The 23,899-nt window shown below is 58.0% G+C and overlaps 1 protein-coding gene across 20 annotated transcripts in view; it reads left to right on the top strand.

The window, feature by feature from the left end:
• The window catches only part of Plec (plectin), a 65,458-nt gene that overhangs the window by 25,204 nt on the left and 16,355 nt on the right, over positions 1 to 23,899 (top strand). For 2 of the 20 annotated variants that reach the window (XM_029547991.1, XM_021217275.2), the window contains exons 3-22: positions 16,461 to 16,522; positions 16,706 to 16,720; positions 16,848 to 16,937; positions 17,241 to 17,276; positions 17,779 to 17,856; positions 17,959 to 18,051; positions 18,911 to 19,077; positions 19,735 to 19,850; positions 19,922 to 20,028; positions 20,163 to 20,282; positions 20,355 to 20,450; positions 20,692 to 20,819; positions 21,084 to 21,177; positions 21,881 to 22,035; positions 22,122 to 22,431; positions 22,517 to 22,594; positions 22,667 to 22,828; positions 23,019 to 23,123; positions 23,222 to 23,317; positions 23,534 to 23,659. In XM_029547991.1, the coding sequence (XP_029403851.1) occupies positions 16,461 to 16,522; positions 16,706 to 16,720; positions 16,848 to 16,937; positions 17,241 to 17,276; positions 17,779 to 17,856; positions 17,959 to 18,051; positions 18,911 to 19,077; positions 19,735 to 19,850; positions 19,922 to 20,028; positions 20,163 to 20,282; positions 20,355 to 20,450; positions 20,692 to 20,819; positions 21,084 to 21,177; positions 21,881 to 22,035; positions 22,122 to 22,431; positions 22,517 to 22,594; positions 22,667 to 22,828; positions 23,019 to 23,123; positions 23,222 to 23,317; positions 23,534 to 23,659 (2,234 nt within the window). Of the gene's footprint in view, positions 1 to 2,033; positions 2,229 to 4,825; positions 5,550 to 10,571; positions 10,720 to 11,334; positions 11,637 to 12,892; positions 13,215 to 15,563; positions 15,858 to 16,460; positions 16,523 to 16,705; positions 16,721 to 16,847; positions 16,938 to 17,240; positions 17,277 to 17,778; positions 17,857 to 17,958; positions 18,052 to 18,910; positions 19,078 to 19,734; positions 19,851 to 19,921; positions 20,029 to 20,162; positions 20,283 to 20,354; positions 20,451 to 20,691; positions 20,820 to 21,083; positions 21,178 to 21,880; positions 22,036 to 22,121; positions 22,432 to 22,516; positions 22,595 to 22,666; positions 22,829 to 23,018; positions 23,124 to 23,221; positions 23,318 to 23,533; positions 23,660 to 23,899 lie in introns of those variants that run through there. The other 18 variants (XM_021217276.2, XM_021217282.1, XM_029547995.1 and 15 more) reach the window with 17 other exon arrangements.

Raw genomic sequence — 23,899 nt, 5'->3', positions numbered from 1 at the left:
CTGTGTCTGTGTCTGTGACTGTGTCTGTGTCTGTGTCTGTGACTGTGTCTGTGTCTGTGTCTGTGTCTGTGTCTGTGACTGTGTCTGTGTCTGTGACTGTGACTGTGACTGTGTCTGTGACTGTGTCTGTGTCTGTGTCTGTGACTGTGTCTGTGTCTGTGACTGTGTCTGTGACTGTGACTATGACTGTGGCTGTGTCTGTGTCTGTGACTGTGACTGTGTCTGTGACTGTGACTATGACTGTGTCTGTGACTGTGTCTGTGGCTGTGGCTGTGTCTGTGGCTGTGTCTGTGACTGTGTCTGTATCTGTGACTGTGTCTGTGTCTGTGTCTGTGTCTGTCTGTGTCTGTGTCTGTCTGTGTCTGTGTCTGTGACTGTGTCTGTGACTGTGTCTGTGTCTGTGACTGTGACTGTGTCTGTGTCTGTGACTGTGTCTGTGAATGTGACTGTGTCTCTGTGTCTGTGTCTGTCTGTGTCTGTGTCTGTCTGTGTCTGTGTCTGTGTCTGTGTCTGTGTCTGTGTCTGTGACTGTGTCTGTGTCTGTGACTGTGACTGTGACTGTGACTGTGTCTCTGTGTCTGTGTCTGTGACTGTGTCTGTGTCTGTGACTGTGACTGTGACTGTGTCTCTGTGTCTGTGTCTGTGTCTGTGTCTGTGTCTGTGACTGTGACTGTGACTGTGTCTCTGTGTCTGTGTCTGTGTCTGTGTCTGTGACTGTGACTGTGACTGTGTCTGTGACTGTGTCTGTGTCTGTGTCTGTGACCGTGTCTGTGTCTGTGACTGTGTCTGTGACTGTGACTGTGTCTCTGTGTCTGTATCTGTGTCTGTGTCTGTGTCTATGACTGTGTCTGTGTGGCTGTGGCTGTGTCTGTGACTGTGACTGACTGTGTCTGTGTCTGTGTCTGTGTCTGTGTCTGTGACCGTGTCTGTGTCTGTGACTATGACTGACTGTGTTTGTGACTGTGTCTGTGACTGTGTCTGTGGCTGTGGCTGTGGTTATGGCTGTTGCCAGCCTTGCTCCTATGGCATTTTCCTGGCCTCCCTGGCTGTGACCTGGCTTGCCATAGCAGAATCATGGGCACGCTATGCCAGCTTGACATTATATGAATTTGAGAAGCCAGTGGAGGGTCTTGGGTGAGGACAAAGTAAGGGTGTGGACAGGAGTATGACAGGAGACTAAGAGAGGCTAGAGACGCCCTGTGGAGGTAACCTCTACCCCTCACTGCCTAGCACAGAGGACCTAAGGTGCCATGGTTTGCAATGGTCCACATGCTCACTTGTCTCCTTCTTCCCATATGGACATCCTGTCTACGAGGCAGGCAGTTGCTAGCAGTATACTGGCAACTTCTGTGGTGGCTGGACTAGGGCAGCTGTTGGCTGCTTCTTGGTGATGGTAGTGGTGCAGGGGTGGGCAATTGGACCCTGCTAGGAGCTGCATATCATGCTGGGTGGCATTGGAAGTGATGACAAGAAGTCATATAGCAGAGCGGAGTCAGGAAGCCTTGTGTGGACAGCATGAAGGATGGTGACCCCCAAGCTGTGTCCTGAGCCACAGGGTCAGTGGATGCTGGGATACCACAGAGCTGGACAGACAGAGCATGCTAAGTACAGTCTGCCTGGAGAGGCAAAGGCTGGGTCACTGAAGCATCTTGAGCCTAGGAGGGTGGAGTGACCAAGTGTCCCACTTGAAAAGACATTGAATAGGACAGGGCCGAGGGAAGGGGCACACAGCTGGTTGGGGTAAAGCTGAAGGTTGTAGGTCTAGACTCTGTGTCACCTGCAGGGAGTGGATAGGAGGCCGAGGCTTCAGTGTGAGGGACAGGCTTTGTGCAGGTACAACCTGCAGGCCATGCATCTGGCCCTCAGGTGGCAGAGGCCCTGGCTGTGCATATACTTGGCTCTTACCTGGTGTTTGGGTAGTCTGGCTGGGCTTTATTGTCTAGGAAGCTCTTGTTGGCTGAGTAGAAGGGGAGGGGCAGTGTGGTGCATGGCCTGGAGCATGCGCTTTGGACACCAGTGTCGGGGACATTGATCAGCAGAAGCCCCGCCTCTGGCTAGCAAGCCCTGCCCCACACCTCCCAGCTCCCCCTTCAGGCTGCAGTGCTGGCCTTGGGCAGTGCGGTGCTGTGCAGTCCTGGACACAGTGGCTGCAGCACACCGTCCTCAGCCCCCAAGTGAAGACATGGACCCCTCGAGAGCCATCCAGCACGAGATCAGCTCCCTCAAAGGTACAGTCTGGAGGAGCCTGGTTCTCGGACGCTCAGTGACCTCTGGCTGAGTGCAACAACTTACGGGTGACTGTCGGGGTCAGCTGTCTTCCTGGTAACTTTGAGATGTGGCGAGCTGGAGATGGAGGACCCCAGGCTCGTGCCCTTCCAGGTTTCCTCCTAGGACTGGGTGAGGGAGCTCCAGTAGCCTCCCTGCAGCCCTGCAGCAAGTACTGCAGCAGCCGCATCAGTTGGAGCGTGGGGGGCGGGGGTGGCCCTGGAGCAGTCAGCACTCCTCCGCCTGGGCCAGATGCCTCAGAGATTGGTATATGAGGGGGTAGTGTAGGCCTGTGGGGACCTTCATGCCCAAGGCACTAGGCGCCAGACGGGCTGGCCCTGGGAAAGGCCACACTGTGGCTCTTTGTCCAGGGTTGGGGGGCTAGGGACTGCCCAAGGGCGCTGTCTGGTTGCTCTGGAAACCTGATGGGGCCGCCCAGGGAGCGCTGCTGGGCTCTCTCAGTGCTGAATCAGCAACTTCTCAGTGTTTCTGCAAGGTAGGAGAGGGCACAGAGAGTTCTCCTAAGCCCAGGGACCCTGAAGACAAGCAGACCCAGATCAGGGTTGTGTGTGCGCCCGAGCACGTGGGGCAGGTGTGGGAGGACTTGTCGTTCTAGGCTCCTCCCTGCGGTCTCACGCTCGCAGGTGCTCTGGCTGGGGGAGGGAGGAGATTCCCTGCACGTTGCTTCTACTGCCCTCTCCTGCCTAAAGGTGGGATAGGAACGATGGCTGGGTCGATTTAGTTACTGTAGGGGCACCCACGTGGACTGGGCGGGAGAGACTTAGGGTCCAAGGGCTCAGGGGACTTTGGATGTGGCTGGAGATCATTAGGGGATGGTGGTGAGTTATGTATTGGCTTCGTGGGTGGGGGATTAGAGATTTGATGGGATCAGGTTAGGAAATCCTGTCAGGAAGATAGGAACCCTGGGTGGGGATGGGTTGAGTACAGGTTACTGTGGAGAGGTGTCTGAGGGACAGGCCAAGCAAGTCGGAATTCGTTTGCTCTTAGAACTGGGTCGGTACTGGCCCTATAACTAAAACACTGGTGCCTTAGGTACCGCTGGGAAGGGGGTGTGGTGGCTGTATAGTCTTGGCCCTACAGACCCAACTTAGTGCTGCTCTGCACTTCCAGGGCTGGGCTCCGAGGGCCTGGCCCCCTTCCTGCCTTAGTCTGACTAGGGGCGTGGTACAGGGAGAGCCCTGCCGCAGTGAGCTGGCTGAGCTGGCCTCAGGGAAGGCTTTGGGGACTGTTGGCTGAGCCTTCAGAGTTTCCACCCGCCACCAGTCTGTGTCTGTATGTTTGGAGTCTGCTGGGGCACCATGGCGACAGCCCATAAACCCGCCCCACGCACTGCTTTGTTGGCTGCCCGCCTGCCGCTGGCCAGTGCCTCCCACCGCAGGATCCCCGCCTCCGCCCTATTTATAATCAGTTCCTGGGTTTGCAAATGCAGTGCTTGGTGGGAATGGGTGTGTCCATTCAAGGAGAGCCTTAATGGCATAGGGGTTTGGTGCGGCACCACAGGGAGCGTTGGGGTATTGGGTGGCGGCCCCAGCACAGGCTACATGCATGTGGGACCCTCGGTTGTGAGGGCCCAGCGGAGCTGACAGCTGTGCTAGGCAGCGCTTCAGGCATGAGATCATTCCTCTTCCTTTCCCTTCAGTTCCTGCCGGTGTCCTCGAGTCCTCTCCACAGCACCTGCCCCTCTGGCCACAAGTGGACACTCAGGCTGCCTGGGGGTAGGGAATTTTTGGATGTCAGGGCCGCCAAGCCTGGGGTGTTAGGGACTTGGTGACTTTGATTCCCTATGGCAGCTGGGAGTCCCTGGCCTCCAACAGCTGCACTGAAGGTGTGGGAGGAAAGAGGCCTCACCCAGAGCTCTTTTCAGAGGTCTTGGACTGGCAAGTGGCTTTCTGGACCCACCCTAATCTAGCCTGGCGTGGAAGTGTTACGTCCCATGGTCATCTGGTGAGAGGGGCACAGTACTGTCCCTTTCCTTTTCTGATGGACAGCGGCAGTGGTGCCTGCAGCCAACTGTCTGTGCGTCCTGGCAGCTCTTCCTGCTCTTCTCCTTCAGGTCTCTGCCCACCCACCACACCCCAGATTCCTCTCCATACCCTAATCTTCCTCCCTTGGATTCTTTTAGTTTTCTACTTTGTGCAACCCCTCCTTTAGATAGCTATGGTCAGATGACACCTCACCTCACCCCGAGATCACAGTAAGGGGTGAGGACCCTCCTGCTTTCTCTGCTCCCTGTTTTCTGCCTATCTGTTATCTTCTGGGTGGGCGGGGTTGATTCTTGATCCATATTACACACCATCCTTTACACAGTCTTGAAAACCTTGAACAAGTGTTTTAGAAACACGTGAAATTTCTGACATTGGAGCTATGGGGCCCGGGTGGGGAGGGGCAGTTTATTGGTGTCCCCCACTCTTCAAGGGGCCCCGCCAGTAGTGGGTGGGAGGGGCCGGCCCTGCTGCTGAGTCAGAGGGGGCCGGCCCAGGCGTCCTGGAGGGCGGGCAGGCGGGAGGCTCAGACAGGCAGCCTTGCCGGCGCAGGAATTCACAGAGCAGGCTCTGGAGCCTTGCTGCCCCTAAGACTGCGCCCTTGTGCTTAGAACCGGAGCCTGCCTGCCTATTTGCCAGTGGCCCCTGCTGCATCTTGTGCCAAAGGAGCTTCATCAGCCTCCTGGCTGTAACCCACCTGCTGTCCTCACCCTGTGCTGACCGGCAGGCTTCCAGCAGCCATGGTGGCTGGCATGCTCATGCCGCTGGACCGGCTACGGGCCATCTATGAGGTGCTCTTTCGTGAGGGAGTGATGGTTGCCAAGAAGGACCGGCGACCCCGCAGCCTGCATCCCCATGTGCCTGGCGTCACCAATCTACAGGTCATGCGTGCCATGGCCTCACTGAAAGCTCGGGGCCTGGTGCGGGAGACCTTTGCCTGGTGCCACTTCTACTGGTACCTGACCAACGAGGGCATTGACCACCTACGCCAGTACCTACACCTGCCACCGGAGATCGTACCTGCCTCTCTGCAGCGTGTGCGCCGCCCTGTCGCCATGGTGATACCTGCACGTCGTCGCTCCCCTCATGTGCAGACCATGCAAGGTCCCTTAGGCTGCCCACCAAAGAGGGGGCCTCTGCCAGCTGAGGACCCTGCCCGTGAGGAGCGGCAGGTCTATCGCAGGAAGGAGCGTGAGGAGGGGGCACCTGAAACCCCTGTGGTGTCTGCCACCACCGTGGGGACCCTGGCCAGGCCAGGCCCGGAGCCCACCCCAGCCACAGGTCAGCTGCATTTTGGCTCCAGGCCGTGAGGGATGGGAAGTGACTGTAGGTGTTTTTGGTGCTGGGGCTTAGGTCTGGTGGGCTCTGGGGGGGCAGCACATTGTGTGTATGGGTTCTGTTCATATCAGCAGGTGGCGCTCTTTCTGCCGGAGGGTGCTGTGTGTTCTAGCCAATGGACCCACGTGGCTTGTGCTCCTCTGGGCAAATCCTGGTGAGGGCGGGGCCTAAACGCCCCAAGACTGGCAGCACCAGCTGTTGGCATAGTCCTGTTTGTACCCCTCTCAGGCACTGTCCTTGCCCTTGCCCCTGCCTCCTCCCCCCACCCAGTGGCCTTTAGGGGCCCCTCTTTTCAGAAGTGGGCGTGTATAGAAGATCTGCTGGCATGGGACTGGCTCAGGCAAACCGCTTGTCCATTGAGGCTTAAGTCTGTCTTCCCCTATGGCCAAGTGGCTCAGATTTTGTATTACATGAGCAGTACTGAGGGGCCCCCATGACTGGGTGCTTGGCCTGCTGGGAGTTGGCCATGATCTGGAGGTGGAGTGGCTCTAGGTGAGATAGGAAGAAGGGCACAGCTCAGGAGCACTGCCTAGGAGGGCAGAGGTCAGGGCATGGGGATGCTGACCCAGCCCGTGGTCTGGATGACAGTTTGTCCCACCCATCCCCCAGCTGGAGACCAGGTCTTAGAGGATGGGACAAGAACCCATTGGCCCAGGGGTTTCCTTAAGGCCTTATACCATCAGGACTTGGGTAGGCTTGGGTGCTCTCTGCGTGATGCTTGTGCAGGCTCTCCTGAGGCACATTGTCCTTAATGTCTGCTGAGGGCATCCCAGGACCTCCAGCATTATCACAGGCACCAGAACGGCCTGGTATCTGCCTGCCTCCCTCTTTGTGCCTTAGTATGTGGGAGGGACTTATTCTCTGGGAGTTGGGGAGAGAGGGTAGACCCTCCGTGGGGCACAGCTGCCTGAGCAATAGCCTTGTGTGGCTTGGAGTGTAGCTGGAAGGGGCAGGGAATTTGAATGGCCTCCGGGTTCTCTGGATGGCCTTAGGCAAGTCAGTGGCCTCTCCGGCTTCCCTGTAACCATGGCTGTAGCTCAGTCCTTTTGGGTGTGGTGAGCGAGAGGGGAGCCCTCCCTCCCCTGCTTTTCTTGCTTTGCTTCCTTGTCCATGTCCGGACTGGGCCAGCCGTTGGCAGCGGGGCTAGGAGGGGGTTCTGGGTGTGGCTGTGGTGGGCAGGGGGGGCACCCTCCCTCCCCTGTCTCTGATGGAGGTGACTCAGTCTTCCCAGCCACAACTGCTGTGGCAATTCAGAGTTTCCAACAGGAAATCAGCTCCAGCCTCAGACTGAGTCAGGGCCCCGGGCGGATTCACCCCCTACACCCTCAGGACTGAGCTTCAGGCCTTAGGTGCTGGGTGTGGCCGGTGGCAGGGGCATTTATGGCTGGCTCCGTGTACAGGCTGGGGCAGATCTGGTGCCACCTAAAACCACTGGCTCCTTTGGGTTAATAAAAAAACGAGTGAGCGAGCTGGGCGGTGATGACTGCTCACACCTTTAATCTCAGCACTCACGAGGCCGAGGCAGGTGAATTTCTGAGTCTGAGGCCAGCTTGGTCTACAGAGAGAGTTCTAGGACGGCCAGGGCTACACAGAGAAACCCTGTCTCAAAAAAAAAAAAAAAAAAAAGCCAGCAGTGAGCCTACAAGATTGTCACATTTTATAGCTGGGCCCCTCCAGTGGGTTTACATTAAGCCTGTGCTTCAGCAGTGTAGGTCCCCAGCATGGTCCCAGTTAGATGGGCGACCTCTGTCCATATAACCCTGGCCAGGGAGCCTGTCACTTGGCAGAATGAATTGGGAAAACCCCTTCCTCCTATCTCCAATCAGCACACTTGTGTAGAGGGTGTCATATCTTGCGGTCTCAGATGTGAGGAGAGAGTGTGGTAGGAGGTGGCTTTCGGAGCAATCAGAGCATTCAACCTGACAGTCGAGAAGTTGGTCAGCTAACCGAGTTACCATGAGGAAGAGGGCGCCCAGAGATTTCCTTGTGTTATAAAGTTGCTGGAGCGGTTTGTGTTTGTGAATTTCATTTTCACTCCAATAGATAGTATCTTGCCTGGTTCAGAATTCAGAACTGGCCCAGAAGTGTCTGAGCACTCTGAGGCGGGTGGTCTCAGAGGGTCATCATGTAACAGTCCCCACATGCCACATGGACACCAGTTCTCCCGTTTTCATGCCAACACGTGGTTAATGTACCCGGACTTTCCCTGTGGTCGTCCACTGTGTGGCATGCATAGAGGCTGCAGCACTGCCCCACCTTCCCGCACCCACTGCTCAGGTGGGCTGTGGCTCTTGGCAGGTTCTTGTCTGTGCTAGGTTGCAGGAAGGAATCTGAGGAACTCTGGAAGGTTTTTATCCAGGTTGTGGACAAATCAGGTTTGCCTTTCCCAGGTTATAGACAGCTGGATTGGAGGAAGTGTGGACCGTCAGGAGACGTCGTGTTTGCTCAGACTAGAGGACTGAGATAGTTGAGGGGGGCTTAGGTAAGGGAGGGGGTCAGCTTTGGAGGCAGAGGGAAGGTGAATATCAAGGAGGAACAGACAGGGACCAGCACGATGGCTCTGAAAATAAAGGTGCTTGCTGTTAAGTCTGAGGCACTGGATTTGATCCCTGGTCCTGGTCCTGCAAGGTGGAAGGAAGGAATTGACTCCCCTGAGTTGTCCTCTGGTCTCTACCTTCATGCTATGGCACACACACACACACACACACACACACACACCACCACCACCACCACCACCACATGAATAAATAACATAATGTTAACATAACTAAAAAGGAACCCAGTTAAGTGGAGGACCTCAGAGGCAAAGCATGTGACTCAGTAGTTGTGTGCTTGACCAGAATGGTCAAGGCACAGATTTGATCCCTTGTACCGCCAAAATGGTATGCGTTTGTGTATGTGTGCACAGGAACACACGCACACATGTGGCTACATGGAATGTGCCTCTTAGCATGTGGATGCTAGATGTGTGGGTGAGGGGGTGGCAGGGCTCACTTGGCAGGGAGAGGGTATGGGGGAAGGAGATGCTGTGGGGTGAGTTGGCCTGTGCCTGGCAGAGTCAGTGGGGAAGGCCAGTGGCCTGAAACCCCAGTGCTTAGGGACTGAGGCAGACCTTTTCTCTGGACCCTCGGGTTGGTTTGCCCACTGATACCAGGCTTGGGTTCTGTTGGTCTGGCTGACTATGGGGACCCTTTAGTTAGTCATGAGGAGGAGCTATTGCTGGGTGTGGAGGTCAGGCATGAGCAAGCCCTCCCTTTGCTTCCCACCCCTTCCCTCCTTCCTGCCTTCCCTTCCTCTCTGCTGGTTCTGGAAGCAGCGTATCCTGGCCAGCAACTATGGATAGGTACAGCATGGAGGAGCTGATCCGGCTGGGCCAAGGTAGGGCACAGCAGGAGTGGAGGCTTCAGGGAGAGGTTAGAAAGCGAGTCTCCAGCCGACAGACAGGGGACAGGTCCCTGAGAGGGAGGATGGACCGCGTGTCACCCGTGGTTCTCATGACCTCAGGCACCCGGATGTAGAGATGGCATGGCCCTCACAGCTAGCTTAGGGTGTGTGGGATGTGGTGGGGGCTGCTCAGAGCCAGGGCACTTGGCTCTGGGGGACTCATCACTGAGGCTGTGGGGACACGGGCTCTGCTGAGAGAGGCTGTACTGTTCTCTGCTGAGCCTTGCCTGACTATCTCTGTCCCTGTCCACTGCCGGTCATCAGGGGTCTGCACCCCAGAAGATGGGCAGGGTATTGGGCATCTAAGGTATTTGGCCTGCTCAAGGGGTTTTCAATACCCCACCCCAGTTGGCCCAATCCCTGCTGCCTGGAGCTGACTACCACAGGCTAGTTTATGAAACAGTGGTGGGCCCAGCCTCCTCCTGCACTCCTCTGCTCAGTGTGAACAGAGCGCCCCACATCGGCTGTCAGGGTCCGAGGCTGGTTTGTCATGCCATGTTGACTTAGTCGAGGCCATATATGCTGGGGACTCATTTGACCCCGTGGAAGCTCAGGCCAGCTTCTCACTATGACCAAGCCCCAGTTCCCTTCTCTGACTAGAGTGCTCACAGCGGAGACACTCTAGGATGTCCTCAAGTTTGTAAGAGAATGATGCTGGACGCAGGAAGCGTTAGAGTGGAGAGCAGACTTTAGCTCCCCAGCTGTTTGTCAGTCAGGACCCATGGGCCTGGCCCAGTGCCATCAGGCTCCTGGGAGGAAGGAGATGCCATCGTGTCTCCCTCTCCACACAGATGCACACACACATGCAGCTTGCTCCTCAGGAAGCACTGGGGTCCAGGGCAGTGTTGCATATGGCGGATGTGTTGTGGGCTTGCTTGCTGACTTTCGGACGCTGTGCCTCCACAGACTAGGGATGCGGGGAGCCTTGGGATTTCCCCATTCTGTAATTCTTGGGGTACCGGGAGAGGCCTGGGGTGGGAGGAGCTGCCCGATGGGTACAGGTAGGTGAATGCTTGTGCCACTTAGGCCCCAGGTTTGGATCGCCCGGGTCTCTGACGTGTAGTCTGACCTTGGAGACACAGTCCTGTCTGCCCTGGGCCAGGTGTTGTGTCCAGTGACTTGCACAGAGCTCTCTGGGAGAAAAGGGATTGGTGCCTCTTTGGCCCATGTGGCATTTCCCAAGAGCACCCCAGGAGATGGGCAGGGTACGGGCAGCACCCTCTCCCAGGGGTACATGAGCCTGAGTCCACTTCTGTCTCCATCCATGGTAGATCCTCATGCCAGGCACCTCCTTATTATAGTATCACCCAGGGGAGCTGGGGGCGGGCTGGGGAGGAGAGCACTAGGGGGCTAAGTGTTGTGGGACCGCCCAGCTAGATGGGACTCCAGGGAGCCTGGGCTCCATACGTCATGTACTAAGTCTGGACAAGTGACGGGCCTTGCTTGCCCTCCTTGGATATTTATAGCCCCCTGGGCCCCCTGCCCACTGCTCCCCTCCCCTCCCCCAACTTCTGCTGACAAGGCTGGAAAGCTGTGCCCTACTCCGGCCTCACCACTGCCGCTGCAGGCTTGCTGCCTCAGAGGGGCCTGTGACCCTCCCCACACCCCTCACCCGCTCCCCGTTGGCCCCGTGGGCTCCTGCCGCTGTCCCCAATGAAGATCGTGCCCGGTAGGTGGGGCAACCCTTCAGAATCTTTTGGGAACCCAGCTAGGCTGGAGGCCATGAGTTCTGCTTTCCTCTGTATACACCCTCCTGCCTAGCCTCACCTGGCCTTCCCTCCCTCAGACCCCGTTCAAGGCCTCACATTGGACCTTGGGGCTTGTGAGGAGCCCACCCGCCTTTCAGTGTGGTGGTGTCAGTGTGGTGGGGTCATTTGCAGGGAGGGCAATGAGGGACTGGGCATTGACATCTGTCCACCCTCTGTGCTTGGTGGTTGTCCCCAGAGGGCATCCTTGGAGGTAGACTGAGCGTTCAGGCCTCCTCCTGATGTGGACAGGGAGGGCTGGTTAGGCTCCACTTGGGAAGGAGGGCCCGTGTGGAGTCTGCCCAGGCTAGGCTGGGGGGCTGAGGTTTGGGGGGAAGAGCTACAGGCCCCTCCTCCCGGCGGGTGTGGCTGTGGGTAGGCAAGGGTTAAGGCTCCAGTTAACCTTGAGCGTCGGTGGCACTGCGTAGAGACAGCTGAGCTGGGCCCTGTAGGGAGTGCGGGTGGGGAGCGGCCAAGAGCCACGAGAGGGAGGAGGCGGGGAGGAGCTGGGTAAGAAGAGCAGAGTTGGTGCGGAGGGGACTGTACACTGTCCCCGGCTGGGTGCACATGGGACAGTAGGGCTGTCTCTGAAGGCAGGGCAGCAGGAGCCAGAGTGGACTCTGGTTCCGGGGCACCCCCTCGGCTCACCCTCCATGCAGGGAGGTGCTGTCTGACTTCGCAGCAGCTGGTCCCTGGTGAGGACGGCTCTGCCCATTCTGTGCGGCAGCCATGGAGCCGTCGGGCAGCCTGTTTCCCTCCCTGGTAGTCGTGGGTCATGTTGTCACTCTGGCTGCCGTATGGCGCTGGCGTAAGGGGCACCGGCAGGCACAGGATGAGCAAGGTAAGCACCCTTGCCTCTGCCACTGTCATGGGCCACCGCCCCTGACAGGAGACTGGGGCGGGGCAGGGGTGGAGGGTCCGCCTTCCTCCCGCCCCTTGCCTTCCCCGAGCCCTCCTCTTCCTGTTCCAGCGTGAAATACCAGTGTTTGTGAAAGCCGTTGTCCCCCTTGTGCCTACTCTTTATTGAAGACCCTGCCACTTCCTGGGGTGTGCTGGGGGTAGAACTTTGTGGCTGGTTAGCCTGCCACAGGTCCCGGGTAGGCGAATGGGAAGAGGTGGGGTGGGCACAGGCGGATTGAAGGCACAGGCCTATGGGAATGCCTACCTTCTAAAGAAAGGCCTCTCTCTCTTGCCACAGCAGTGAGAAACCAGAGTGGCAGGTTCACAGACTGATCTGGGCAGGGCCACAAAGCCTGCCTAGTGACCTCCCTGCCCACAGAGTGTAGGCTGAGTCGCACAAAGGAAGTTTGTCTGAATGTCCTCCAACATGGCATATCAGAGCCAGTCGTGGGGCAAGAAGTTAGGCTAGGTTCTGCCCTCGCCTCAAAGTCACCAGCCTTTGGGCTATAGTCCGAGGAGGCCATGCTCACCGCAGGATGGGGTGGGGCTGAAGTGAATGGGGCCTGGGACAGTCCCTGGGGATTGGGCAGTTCTGCACCAGGGCTTCTGGCCAGCAGAACTGCCCTCATGAGATGCACCTCAGGCCCGGACTGATGGGAGTGTGTTTGTGGCCTAGTGCCCCCTAGCGGGTCGGCCAGGGCTTAGCGTCCAGCGGAAGATCGCCAGGACGCGGGTTTTCCAGGCGTGGCTCTAGGTTTCCCAGAAGCCGGTGAGTCAGCTGCAGTCCGTGGCATCCAGCGGAATGCACAGGCCTAGAGCTTCTTCCCCTCGGAGATGTTTCTCGTTTGGTACCAAGACGCCCTGGGCTCAATTTAGTTTCCTGTCACCACGTGAGGGAAAGAGCCCCCTGTGTCCTCTTTTGGTTCACTAGGTGCCCTGCAGTGATGGTGTGGGCGTGGTCGCCCGCAATTCTGTACTCTGCCCATTGCCTCAGCTGATCTGGCTCCTTGGGCGCGGATGACCCTTGCATATCCTCCTGGGAGTGGTACTCCCACAGATACCAGTCTTCGAGTTATCCCGAGCGTGGGAGGAACCCCGGCAAACTCCGATCCCTGGGCAGTTCCCAGACCCTTTTGGCCTACAGGGTACCTGCACCCCGTTCCCTAGAGTTCCCGCGAGCTAGTTTGCTCCCGATGGGCTGGGGCGCGACTTCCTGGCCCACACTGGGCGGGGCGCTTGCAGCAGGGGCAGGTTCTCCGGGTCTGGGTGTTGCGTCCGATGGGCGGGGGCGAACGTGGAAAGCCAAAGCCAAGGCCTTCAGCCTTCAACACAGGCACGGCTTTCATGTCGTCTGCGAGCAGCCCAGGGCACTCGGGGCTCCTGGCAATGGCAGGGACGTGGGCGGAGAAGGGCGTCTTCACTTCGCAGAGGGAGGTCCTGCTGGAGCGGCCCTGCTGGCTGGATGGGGGCTGCGAGCAGGTCCGCAGGGGCTACCTCTACGGGCAACTCTGTTGTGTAGGTGGGTGCGGCCGCTCAGGTTGGTGGGCAGGCCTTGAGCTTGTGATGGGGAGTTGCTTGGCCCAGGTACAGTCCCGCCTCCAAGCTCCGGAAACACCTGGGGAGGAAGACAGCGTTGCCTTGCTCAGGGATAGGTTTTCCTCCGGAGGAGGGGGATGGTAAGTGGGCGGGCCACAGGGTTTTCCGGGCTTAGTGCTTTAGCTGTGGGGATGATCCCAGAGCGGTTCAGGCGCTGAGGGTGGGGCTCTGGGCCCTCCCACTTGTGCTGTCCCTGGCGCCTTCAAGGTCCTCTCCCAGAGAGACAGAGACAGAGACAGAGAGACACAGAGGGAAGAGAGTGTGTATGTTGAGCAGGGAAAGACATTCCTTATGGAACCATAATTACGTCCTTTTTTCAGGGAGACTGACGTAGCCGAGGGTCAGCTGCTTTCTACAGATGTGCAACACACTATTTGGGTGGGGACTGTCCCTGGGGGCTGGCTGGGCCATCTTGGGAACAGCTACCTGTAGGTTTGAGTGAGACGGATGAGCAGGAGAGGAGACATCTCCAGCCAGTGGCACGGGGCACTGCGGAGTTGGAGAGCTGAGGGCAAGCATGGTCAGCGGAGGAGTGCTAGGGGAGGTGGAAACCTGGAGCTAAGTCCGCTTCCCACACAGCGTCCTTAGAACATGAGCGCAGCAAAGACGAAGGCACTGGAAAGTAGCTTGGCTGGAGTCTGGGTTAGGGTCCACGTGTGTCTTTAATAACAGATCCTGTCTCCCCACATTCTAGTGGTTTCTTGGGTTTCTGTGCTCAACTGCTGGCCCATTTCCAGAGCCTGTGCCCTCAGCAGAGTGACAGCTCGCATCAGAAGTGCAGCCACTGTTGGCGCACCTCCACCGGTCTGAAGGGTTTGCTTCCTGGTGAGGAGGTTGCTGGCCTAGTCTTTGAGAAGCTCCCAGAACAGTGACCAGTGTAGAGTCAGATTTGAGGCTCCAAAGGCATCTGGCGTGAGAGGGGTCATCTCTGGTAGGTTGCAGTGGTCGTTGGACCAAGGGGAAAGAGCTAGGTGGTTTTGCGTTGGAGAACCCTCAGGTGTGTGACACCTGGCAGAAAGCAGTGTGCTCTCTGGGGTTAAGGCTTCAAGCTCTCAAGACTTACTCAATCGCTCGCTCCTGCTCGGCCCTACAGGGTTCTGGTGCCCTCTTGTGGCCACTAGGGAGGCAGCAAGGGCAGCATAGGGCAAACTTTTCCTGGAATAGAGAGGCCTTAGCCTCTGGGAAGGGGGTTGTTCCTCAGCAGCACACAGCTGGATCACATCAGTGCCTCTGCTGGAAAATTCTTGTGGTCTGGGTGGTACATTTTTTCCTAGAGTGGGTCGGGTTGGGTAGTTCCAGATGCTGGCCCTAGGTGGCTCCACTTTCTGACCGCAGGGAGTCAGAGAGGCTATAGAAGTAGACACGTTAGATGTTAGTAGAGTTAGACAGGTGTAGTCCCAGAGGCCCCTGCCCTTTGCCCAGGTCCTCCACATTTACAACCTGTAACAGCTGCTATCTGCCAGCCCTACCCTGCTGCAGACACCCCATCCTGCCTCAAAGTACAGCTTCCTTTCGAGTGAGTCACAGCACCCAGGCCCCCTCCCCAGGTCTGATTCACTGGCTGTGCCCCCATCCGGGTGCTCCTTGCTGCCCCAGCAACCCTTTCCCCACCCAGCTGGGGAGGTGTCCCTGCAGCTCGGGCTGGGCTGCCCTGCTGGGGTGAGTCACCACTGAGCTATGAGCTGTTCTTGCCTGAGGTGAGCTTTGCCTGGCTGGGCTGGCTTGGGCTGGCCTGTTGGAGATCTTGTGGGAGACCCTGCCAAATCCAGGAGGTCCTTCAGCAGGGCCTGAAAGCCTAGCAGTTGTGGGGGCTACTGGGTAGGGCACAGTGCCTGTTCGGGGCAGGAGGTATGATTTAGGGGCACTTCAAGAGGAGAGGCAGCTGGTCCCCACCCCTAGGACTTTACAGTCACTCTGCTGGGAGGGACCTAGGCTGGCTGTATCTACACTCTAACACCCCTGTGTGGTAGGGGACCTCTGCTCATTAAGTGTGATGTAAGATCCCTCTGGGTGGCCATGGGGATAGTATGTGTTCCCTTGTCATCCTGGGGCCAGCCCTCCTCCCCCATCTCTATACCCAGGTTCTACTGCTGTGGGTAGGGTGGGTGAGGAAACCCGGGTTTCCTGTTTCTGGTGGGCTGAGGGTGTGGCCGTGGGGGAGGGGCTGCCTTCCTCCTTTCCCGCAGGGACACTCCCCTCTGGGGGGCGGGCAAGGCGGGGTAAAGCTTGTTGGGTGGGACGGCCTTGCTAGGAGCACAGGCAAGGGAGTGGCCACAAGAACTTCAGTCTGAGCCGATCCTCTGCTGAGTTACAAGTTACTGTCCAGAGCAGCGGGCCGGCAGCCTCCAGCAGCCTGTGTACCACCGCACGCACGAGGCTGCCTTGCCTAGACTAGACGCGGAGCCCAGCACCTGAGAGCCGAGGGACAGGGTGACCAAGGGGCGGGGCAGCACCATGTCTCAGCACCGGCTCCGTGTGCCCGAGCCGGAAGGCCTGTGTAGCAAGAGAACCAGCTCAGAGGACAACCTCTACCTGGCTGTGCTCAGGGCCTCCGAGGGCAAGAAAGGTAGCTGGCATTTCTTCTGGGCAGGGCCTTGGTGACAGGAAGAGTCCTTCCTGTATCAGGAAGTCTTGGCACGGAGTCGGGTGGGGCCCTGTTATAAGGGTATGGATTTTGGGGACAGGCTCCAAGATGGGGCCAGTCCCAATACTGATTGGCCCTTGAGCTTTAAGCCAGGGTATCTAGGGCTCTCTGTGTCTCTGGGAAGACCGGCTGCCCTGTCAGGGAGTCTTGACTTTCCCTCCAAAAGCCTTGCTGGCCCCAGCCCTGCCATGCTCTTGCCCAGCCTGGGACACAGAATGTGGGGTGGGGCAGGCTGGGACTTGTATGGTGTGGGCTCTGTACAGTGGCTCTAGACCTCCTGTCTTAGAAACGACTGAGGTTTTGAACAGCAGCACCCGGCTGGGCCTGGCTAGACCTGGGTTCCTTGGTCTCTGGTGTCTGTGTGGGGAGGCTTCTTGGTGGACCCCCCCTCTTTCTGATCTGGGAAAGGCCAGGGATTTGGCCTTGTCAGGTAAGGTTTGGTAAAACAGGCCACTATGTCTGCACCTCTGGCGGTCTCTCTAGGTTTTTCCTAGGCTGTAGCTAAACTGGTTTTGTCTCCTCCAGATGAACGAGACCGTGTGCAGAAGAAAACTTTCACCAAGTGGGTCAACAAACACCTTATCAAGGTTAGTGGTGCCTACTTATAAGTTGGGAGGCTCCCCAGCCCACGTCCCCCCTCTCCCAGGTGTTCTCACACATTCGAAGCTCCCCTTTCATCTCCGAAACCTGTTATTTTCTGTCCTTTCCTCCCACGCTTACTCCTGTCTCTTTCTTCCTCTTCTTTCTGGTCTCTCATGGCTCTGCTGTAGCACTGGAGGGCAGAGGTAGGTGCCTGCATGGGCCGGGGGTGTGCTCCGTGGCCCTGCTTCTCATGCCCACAGTAGCGCCCCGTGCCCGAGTGCCTCTGGGGATCCTCAACTGTGCCCATCTTGCTCCCCGCTATTTCCACAGGCTCAGAGGCACATCAGTGACCTGTATGAAGACCTCCGTGATGGCCACAACCTCATCTCCCTTCTGGAAGTCCTCTCAGGAGACAGCCTGGTATGTGTGTCTGTCTCCGCCTTCCTTCCTTCCTTCCTTGGGGCCTTTCCCTTCGGCCCACTCAGTGTCCAGCTCCGTCTCTCACCTTCTCCAGCCTCCTCCAGCCCCAACTGCTCCTTCCTGGCCAAGGCTTTGGCATCATAGCCTAAGGCCAAGCCTATTGGTGGCCATGACCCCCGCTGTTCTCCGCACTTGAGCTCTAACACAGTAACCTCACGCTCTGCTCTGCTTTGGTTTCTCTGCTGCTTGGACTCTGAATCTTGACCTCTGCCCTTTACCCTTTGCCCTGCTCTGGCTGAGCAGCCGAGGGAGCGGGACGTAATCAGGAGTGTGCGCCTGGTGAGTGGTTGTGCCTGCTGACATGGCGGCACCTGGGCTTCTCAAGACCGTGGAGCCCGCCCAGCTCACCTGGGGATTGCAGCCAGTCCAGCCTGGCCCACATCTGGCTTGTGGGTCAGCAGATGGCTGTGTGTCGAGCTGCCTGCTGTCCTCCATGCTGCCAACCTGGGGCTGGGCCAGAGACTCACCAGAAGCTGCAGTGGGTACCACTGAGGACCCCACCCCCCAGTGCCACTGCCCACTGCCTGTGGCTTCCTGGCTATTGTCTCTCCCCCACTCCCTTCCTTCCTTCCCACCGGCAGGGCTGCTGGCTTTCAGAGCCTGCCCCTGGGCTGGTGGTCATCCAGCTACAGAGGGGGAACCTGGGATCATGGAGGGGCTGTGGATGCACTAGGGGTGACCCTTGGTTGAGCTGACGCTGCTGCTCTGGGGGTGACTGCAGGGTTGGGCTCTGAAGCACCCATTGCCCCGGGGACCCTAACTGAGCCTTGCCTCCTCTCAGCCCCGAGAGAAGGGGAGGATGCGCTTCCACAAGCTGCAGAACGTGCAGATTGCCCTGGACTATCTCCGACATCGCCAGGTAAATAAGGCTGTCTTCCCGGCCCCAGACTCTGGGTCACTAGCCCCACACCTGGCTACCTCCCGGAATGTCGGGTTGTTTAATGGAGCCACTCGTTCTCAGGTGAAGTTAGTGAACATCAGAAACGATGACATTGCTGACGGCAACCCCAAGCTGACCCTCGGCCTGATCTGGACAATCATCCTGCACTTCCAGGTAGGCGGCTCTCCTGCTCCTGTCCGCCTTCACCTAAGGATTTGGTGGCCCCACAGAGGGTTGGCTGGTCCTGTTTCTGGCTAGGGTGTGGCCTGGGAGGTGCTGCACTTTAGCTTTCCTGCCAGCCACAGCCTAGGCTAGTGAGTTTTGTAGCTCTAGGGCATAATTCTCTCTCCCAGACCTGCCTATCCTGTGCCCTCGGGCCCTAGCTGGATAGGGCCAGGAGAACCTCCTTGCAGAGGAATGCTCTTTCTGCCGGTTGCCTAGGGAAGTTTCTGGAGCTGCAGGGATGCCCCGGTGACTCATCCATTGCCTGTGCTAGCCTCACAGGAAGCCACAAATCTAAGATCTGGGGCCTAAAAGCCAGACTGGCATGGTAGCTGAGTCACATGGGCCAGCAGACCGACAGACAAAAAGCTGGTAGACCCAGCCCTGCCTGCAACTAGGGGGGGGCTTTAACCCGCCCCTTCACCCCAGGAGCTGGACCAACTTTAAGGGCCTGTAGTTGCTCTTCTTGTGTTGTTGCCCATCTTCTGGGTTACATGTTAGTCTCTGGGGGCTCAGGGTACATTCCAGCCCCCCTGAGTACCAATTATTTGACAGTAGAAGTTAGGGACTCTGTTGTCTTCTGTGGATGCTGCCACCTAGAGTAGCCCGGCCTTGAGGTAAATGTGGCAGGCTTTAGCCACAGGATCGCCAGTGTGCCCCGGGTGGCCTGGGAGCCCTGGGTATTACAGTTGCATCCTGAGCTGCTGCTCTGCTTTAAGGAGCTAGTCAAGGCATCTGGTGGCTGGGTGGTTAGGTGGTCAGGCAGGCCAGGCAGCCACAGCTAAGCTCCCGCCTTTGCTGTGTGTGGCAGATCTCAGACATTCAAGTGAGCGGACAGTCAGAGGACATGACAGCAAAGGAGAAGCTGCTGCTGTGGTCACAGCGTATGGTAGAGGGCTACCAAGGCCTGCGCTGTGACAACTTCACCACCAGTTGGCGAGATGGCCGTCTCTTCAATGCTATCATCCACCGGCACAAGTATGTGTCCCTGTGGCATGGAGGATGGCTGGAGGTTGGGTGACTTCAACCCGGTGACTTCCAAACAAGTCAGGGCAGAGGGAGCAGGAGGAGTATCAGGATGTTGGAACCTGATGCCCGCAGGGTGTACTGAATGCCAGCAGCTTCCTCTGGGAGGTGCCTAGAGCAGGGCCCTGCCTGTCTCCTGCAAGGCCCTTCAGAAGCACCTCTGTTCTTCTGACCTGGTCATGCCCACACAGACCCTCAGAAGAAGCCCGATGGGCAAGGAGCCTATAGGAGCCCAAGCTGATGCTGTCTGACCTGCGCCCTGCTCCTGTGCTGGTGCCCACCGTAGGCTCTGTGGGCCCCGTTGCTGGGTGTGGCAGTGCGTGCCTTTAACCCTAGTGCTCCGGAGGCAGATGGTTCAGTGAGTCTGGTCTACACAGGAGTTATAGTCAGCCAGAGTTACAAGGAAGACCCTGCCTCAAAACCACAACAACCCCCCAACCCAAAACAAAAATCAACTCCCTCAGGGCAGGATTGGAGGTGTTAGGGAAGTAGGTAGCGTGTCTTTAAGATAGGGTATGGGGCTAGGCTCTGTTTGCTAGGATGTACGAAGGAATGGTTATGTGGCCCTGCTCAGTGGATGTCTCTGTCATCATCCCAACTTGTCCACAGGCCCATGCTCATAGATATGAATAAAGTGTATCGACAGACCAACCTGGAGAACCTCGACCAGGCCTTCTCCGTGGCAGAGCGGGACCTGGGAGTTACACGGCTCCTGGACCCAGAAGGTATGATCCACTGGCTTTCCCCATCTTCACCCTTGCTGCCTGGACCCCACTGAGCCAGCCTCTCCCTGCAGATGTGGACGTCCCTCAGCCTGATGAGAAGTCCATCATCACCTATGTTTCATCCCTGTATGATGCTATGCCCCGTGTGCCCGGCGCACAGGACGGAGTGAGGGCCAATGTAAGTGGGTGGACGGATGCCCCTGCCGGGTATCCCTGACGACGGGTACCCCTGATGACAGGTGCCCCTGACGGGCGCATAGTGGGTCAGATCCTGAGACCCTGAAGCTTGCTCACTCAGGCCTTTGCTCATAGGAGCTGCAGCTTCGTTGGCAGGAGTACCGGGAACTTGTGTTGCTGCTATTGCAATGGATCCGGCACCACACCGCTGCTTTTGAGGAGCGCAAGTTCCCCTCCAGCTTTGAAGAGATTGAGGTAGGCCTGCCTACTTGGGTTGGCATCCTTGGATTGTCGTGGTGTAGCTGCTGACACCCCTTGCCTCTACAGATCCTATGGTGCCAGTTTTTGAAGTTCAAGGAGACAGAACTTCCTGCCAAGGAGGCAGACAAGAACCGGTCCAAAGTCATCTACCAGTCTTTGGAGGTAAAGTGGGGTGCTTCTAAGGGGAGTGAATGGGGTGTTTCCTGGTTTGGGGGTAGCGGGCGTATGAGAGTCATGTATTCCCTAGGTAGCTAAATTGAGGCCTCTGAGCCCCAGAATTCCATGTCTCTGTAGTATGGCCTTGCCCAGTGCTTAGGAACCAAAGTTGTGCCAGGTTGTGGAGGAGCTGAGCATTCAGGATTCCCTGTGTCCAGTTTAGGCCTGAGCTTGCCCCTATTCACAGGGGGCAGTACAAGCAGGCCAGCTCAAGATTCCCCCCGGCTACCACCCACTAGACGTGGAGAAGGAGTGGGGCAAGCTGCATGTGGCCATCCTGGAGCGGGAGAAGCAACTGCGGAGCGAGTTTGAGAGGTGGGCCATGTGGAGGGTGGCAGGCGGTGTGGGAGACAGCAGGCGGGTGGGGCCCTGCGGTGGCAGGGGAACCACCCCAGGGTGAGTCACTGCCTGAGGAGGAAACCCCCCCCACACCCAACTAAGCTTCGGAGTTTGGGCCAGCGGGACAGTGCACCCGAGGCAGGCTGAGAGGCCAGAGCAGAGGGGAGCTCCTCTGACGCTGCAGTGTGGGGGGGGCCCCGAGTGACTCCCTGTGGGGCTCTGCGGTGATCTGGTCTATAGGCTGGAGTGTCTTCAGCGCATTGTGAGCAAGCTACAGATGGAGGCTGGGCTGTGTGAGGAGCAGCTGAACCAGGCAGACGCTCTACTGCAGTCGGTGAGGGAGAGGAGAGGCGGGGGCGAGGGGGCGGGGCACGGGGTGGGATGGGCACCCCTCCAGGCCTGAGGGAGGTAGGAGGAGCACCGAGCTGCTTACTCTGCAGCCAGGGCTGTGGCCTGCTGGGCTACAGGCCCAGGGTGTGGCACTTGGGCGGGAAAACCGGGCCCTTCTGGTCTGCTGCCAACCCTGACCTCCTTTTGTGAGCAGAACTGGCCTCTGGCCACCAGGCAGGACTGTCTGCCTCCCAGCCTCATTCCAGCGTGGCCCTCATCCCCTCCCTCCTCAGAGAGTAGGGAGTAGGGAGACCCCAGCCTCATGGCCAGATGAGGGCCTTGGGGTCCGTAAGGCACAGGGCTGTGTGAGCCTGGGTGGGAGAAGTTATGTGGTAGGTGGTGGAGCTTGAAGCACGGAGTCTCCTGTGAACAAAGCTGGGACAGTCTCTGTCCTTGGACATAGTGGGAATCTTTTGAACAGGATCCTGAGTCCCCAGAGAACTGATAGAGATTAGTCCAGAAGCATGCTAGGAAGATGCGTGGGCTCACTGGGAGGGAAAGGAGTGAATGGGAATCCCAAGGCTGTGAGCCAGAAGGAACCTTGATTTTTGGGCTGGGGGAAGGGGTGAAGGGGCAGCCTTGGTTGAGAACCCTAGGCAGCAAGTAGGAAAGTGAGCCAGGCCAAGTCACACAGAACCGTCTTGCAGGATATTCGGCTGCTGGCCTCAGGCAAGGTGGCTCAGCGAGCTGGGGAAGTCGAGAGAGACCTGGACAAGGCTGATGGTATGATCCGGCTGTTGTTCAATGATGTGCAGACCCTTAAAGATGGGCGGCATCCACAGGGTGAACAGATGTACCGGAGGTGTGTACCTTACCTGGGAAGGCTGGGTTGGTTAGGAGGTCCGAGACCCACCTGACCCCGGCTTCCCAACTCCTGTGCTTCCTCAGGGTGTATCGTCTGCATGAGCGCCTGGTAGCCATCCGCACTGAGTACAACCTCCGGCTGAAGGCAGGAGTGGGTGCCCCTGTGACCCAGGTGACCCTGCAGAGTACACAGAGGCGCCCAGAGCTAGAGGACTCCACACTGCGCTACCTGCAAGACCTGCTGGCCTGGGTAGAGGAGAACCAGCGTCGAATAGACAGTGCTGAGTGGGGCGTGGACTTGCCTAGTGTGGAGGCCCAGCTGGGCAGCCACCGAGGCATGCATCAGTCTATAGAGGAGTTTCGGGCCAAGATCGAGCGGGCTCGGAATGATGAGGTAAGCGGTACGCGTGGGGTAGGCAGTGGCTGTGTGCTAGGCCCAGGCCGCTGCAGCCCTGACTACTCACTGATCTCGCCTGCAGAGCCAACTCTCCCCTGCCACCCGGGGCGCCTACCGGGACTGCCTGGGTCGCCTGGACCTGCAGTATGCAAAGCTGCTGGTGAGTGGGGACTGCAAGCGGCTGGGAGGGGTAGGCAGCCGCAGTCACTGACTAATTCTTTCCTCTTTAAAGAACTCCTCCAAGGCCCGCCTCCGGTCCCTGGAGAGCTTGCACGGGTTTGTGGCAGCAGCTACCAAGGAGCTGATGTGGCTGAATGAGAAAGAAGAGGAGGAAGTGGGCTTTGATTGGAGTGACCGCAATACCAACATGGCTGCCAAGAAAGAAAGTTACTCCGTAAGGCAGCATTTCCTCCTCAGGATGCCCACCCTCTCCCTTCCCTCTCACACCTACCCATCCCGTTCCCCACTTCTGGGAGCCCCTTGAGTTCAACCAACCCCAGGGCTCTGAGAAGATGGGCCTGGGACTTGGACCGCATGGACAGCATCTCTGAAACTGTCCCTGAGACTCTCTTCCCTTTTGACAGGCCCTGATGCGTGAACTGGAAATGAAGGAAAAGAAAATCAAGGAGATCCAGAACACAGGGGACAGGTTGCTGCGGGAAGACCATCCTGCCCGGCCCACAGTGGAGGTGGGGGCACGGTGGCAGGGAGCCCTATGAGGATCTGTGGGGGTAGGGCTATGCGACTGATGGCGGGGAGTGGGTCCTAAAGTCCGTGCTGTCCACAGTCCTTCCAGGCTGCCTTGCAGACTCAGTGGAGCTGGATGCTGCAGCTGTGCTGTTGCATTGAAGCACACTTGAAGGAGAACACAGCCTACTTCCAGGTAAAGACCAGAGCCCCTCTTCCTCCTGCGGTGCAGCTCTCGTACTTGAAAGGGTCCTCATAGCACCTGGCAGATGTGTGGCCCTGGCTCACCGTCCTCCCGGGGGTAGGGCTGGGGGAGTTCCACTACCTCTTGCCTCAGGTCTGGCTTCTGCTCAGACAGCTGGCCTAGGGTATGGGCTCTGCCACCCCTAAATGACTCCTCCTGCCATCCTAGTTCTTCTCAGATGTTCGGGAGGCGGAGGAACAGTTGCAGAAGATACAGGAGACGCTACGCAGGAAGTACAGCTGTGACCGCTCCATCACAGTCACCAGGCTTGAGGACCTGCTGCAGGATGCCCAGGTGAGCAGCTGTGAACCAGGCACAGAGGGACGGACTAGACGGGACATGGGCTGCGAGGGTGCCTGAGGATGGGATGGAAGGTCAGCAGGGCGAGAGACACATGGGGGTGCGTGTCGTGTGTATGTAACAAATAGAAAAGCTGGTGACAGGTGCCCCGCTGGTGGGCTGGGATGAGCCCCACCCAGCCTGAGAGCCTACCCTGAGTGGAGGTGTCAGCTGGGATCACCAGCCCTGTGGTGA

This window comes from Mus pahari, chromosome 17 (genome assembly GCF_900095145.1).
Source record: "Mus pahari chromosome 17, PAHARI_EIJ_v1.1, whole genome shotgun sequence".
In the NCBI taxonomy this organism is placed as follows: domain Eukaryota; kingdom Metazoa; phylum Chordata; class Mammalia; order Rodentia; family Muridae; genus Mus; species Mus pahari.
The sequence above is the reverse complement of the archived record's forward strand: the minus strand, read 5'-3'. Positions and strand labels throughout refer to the sequence as shown.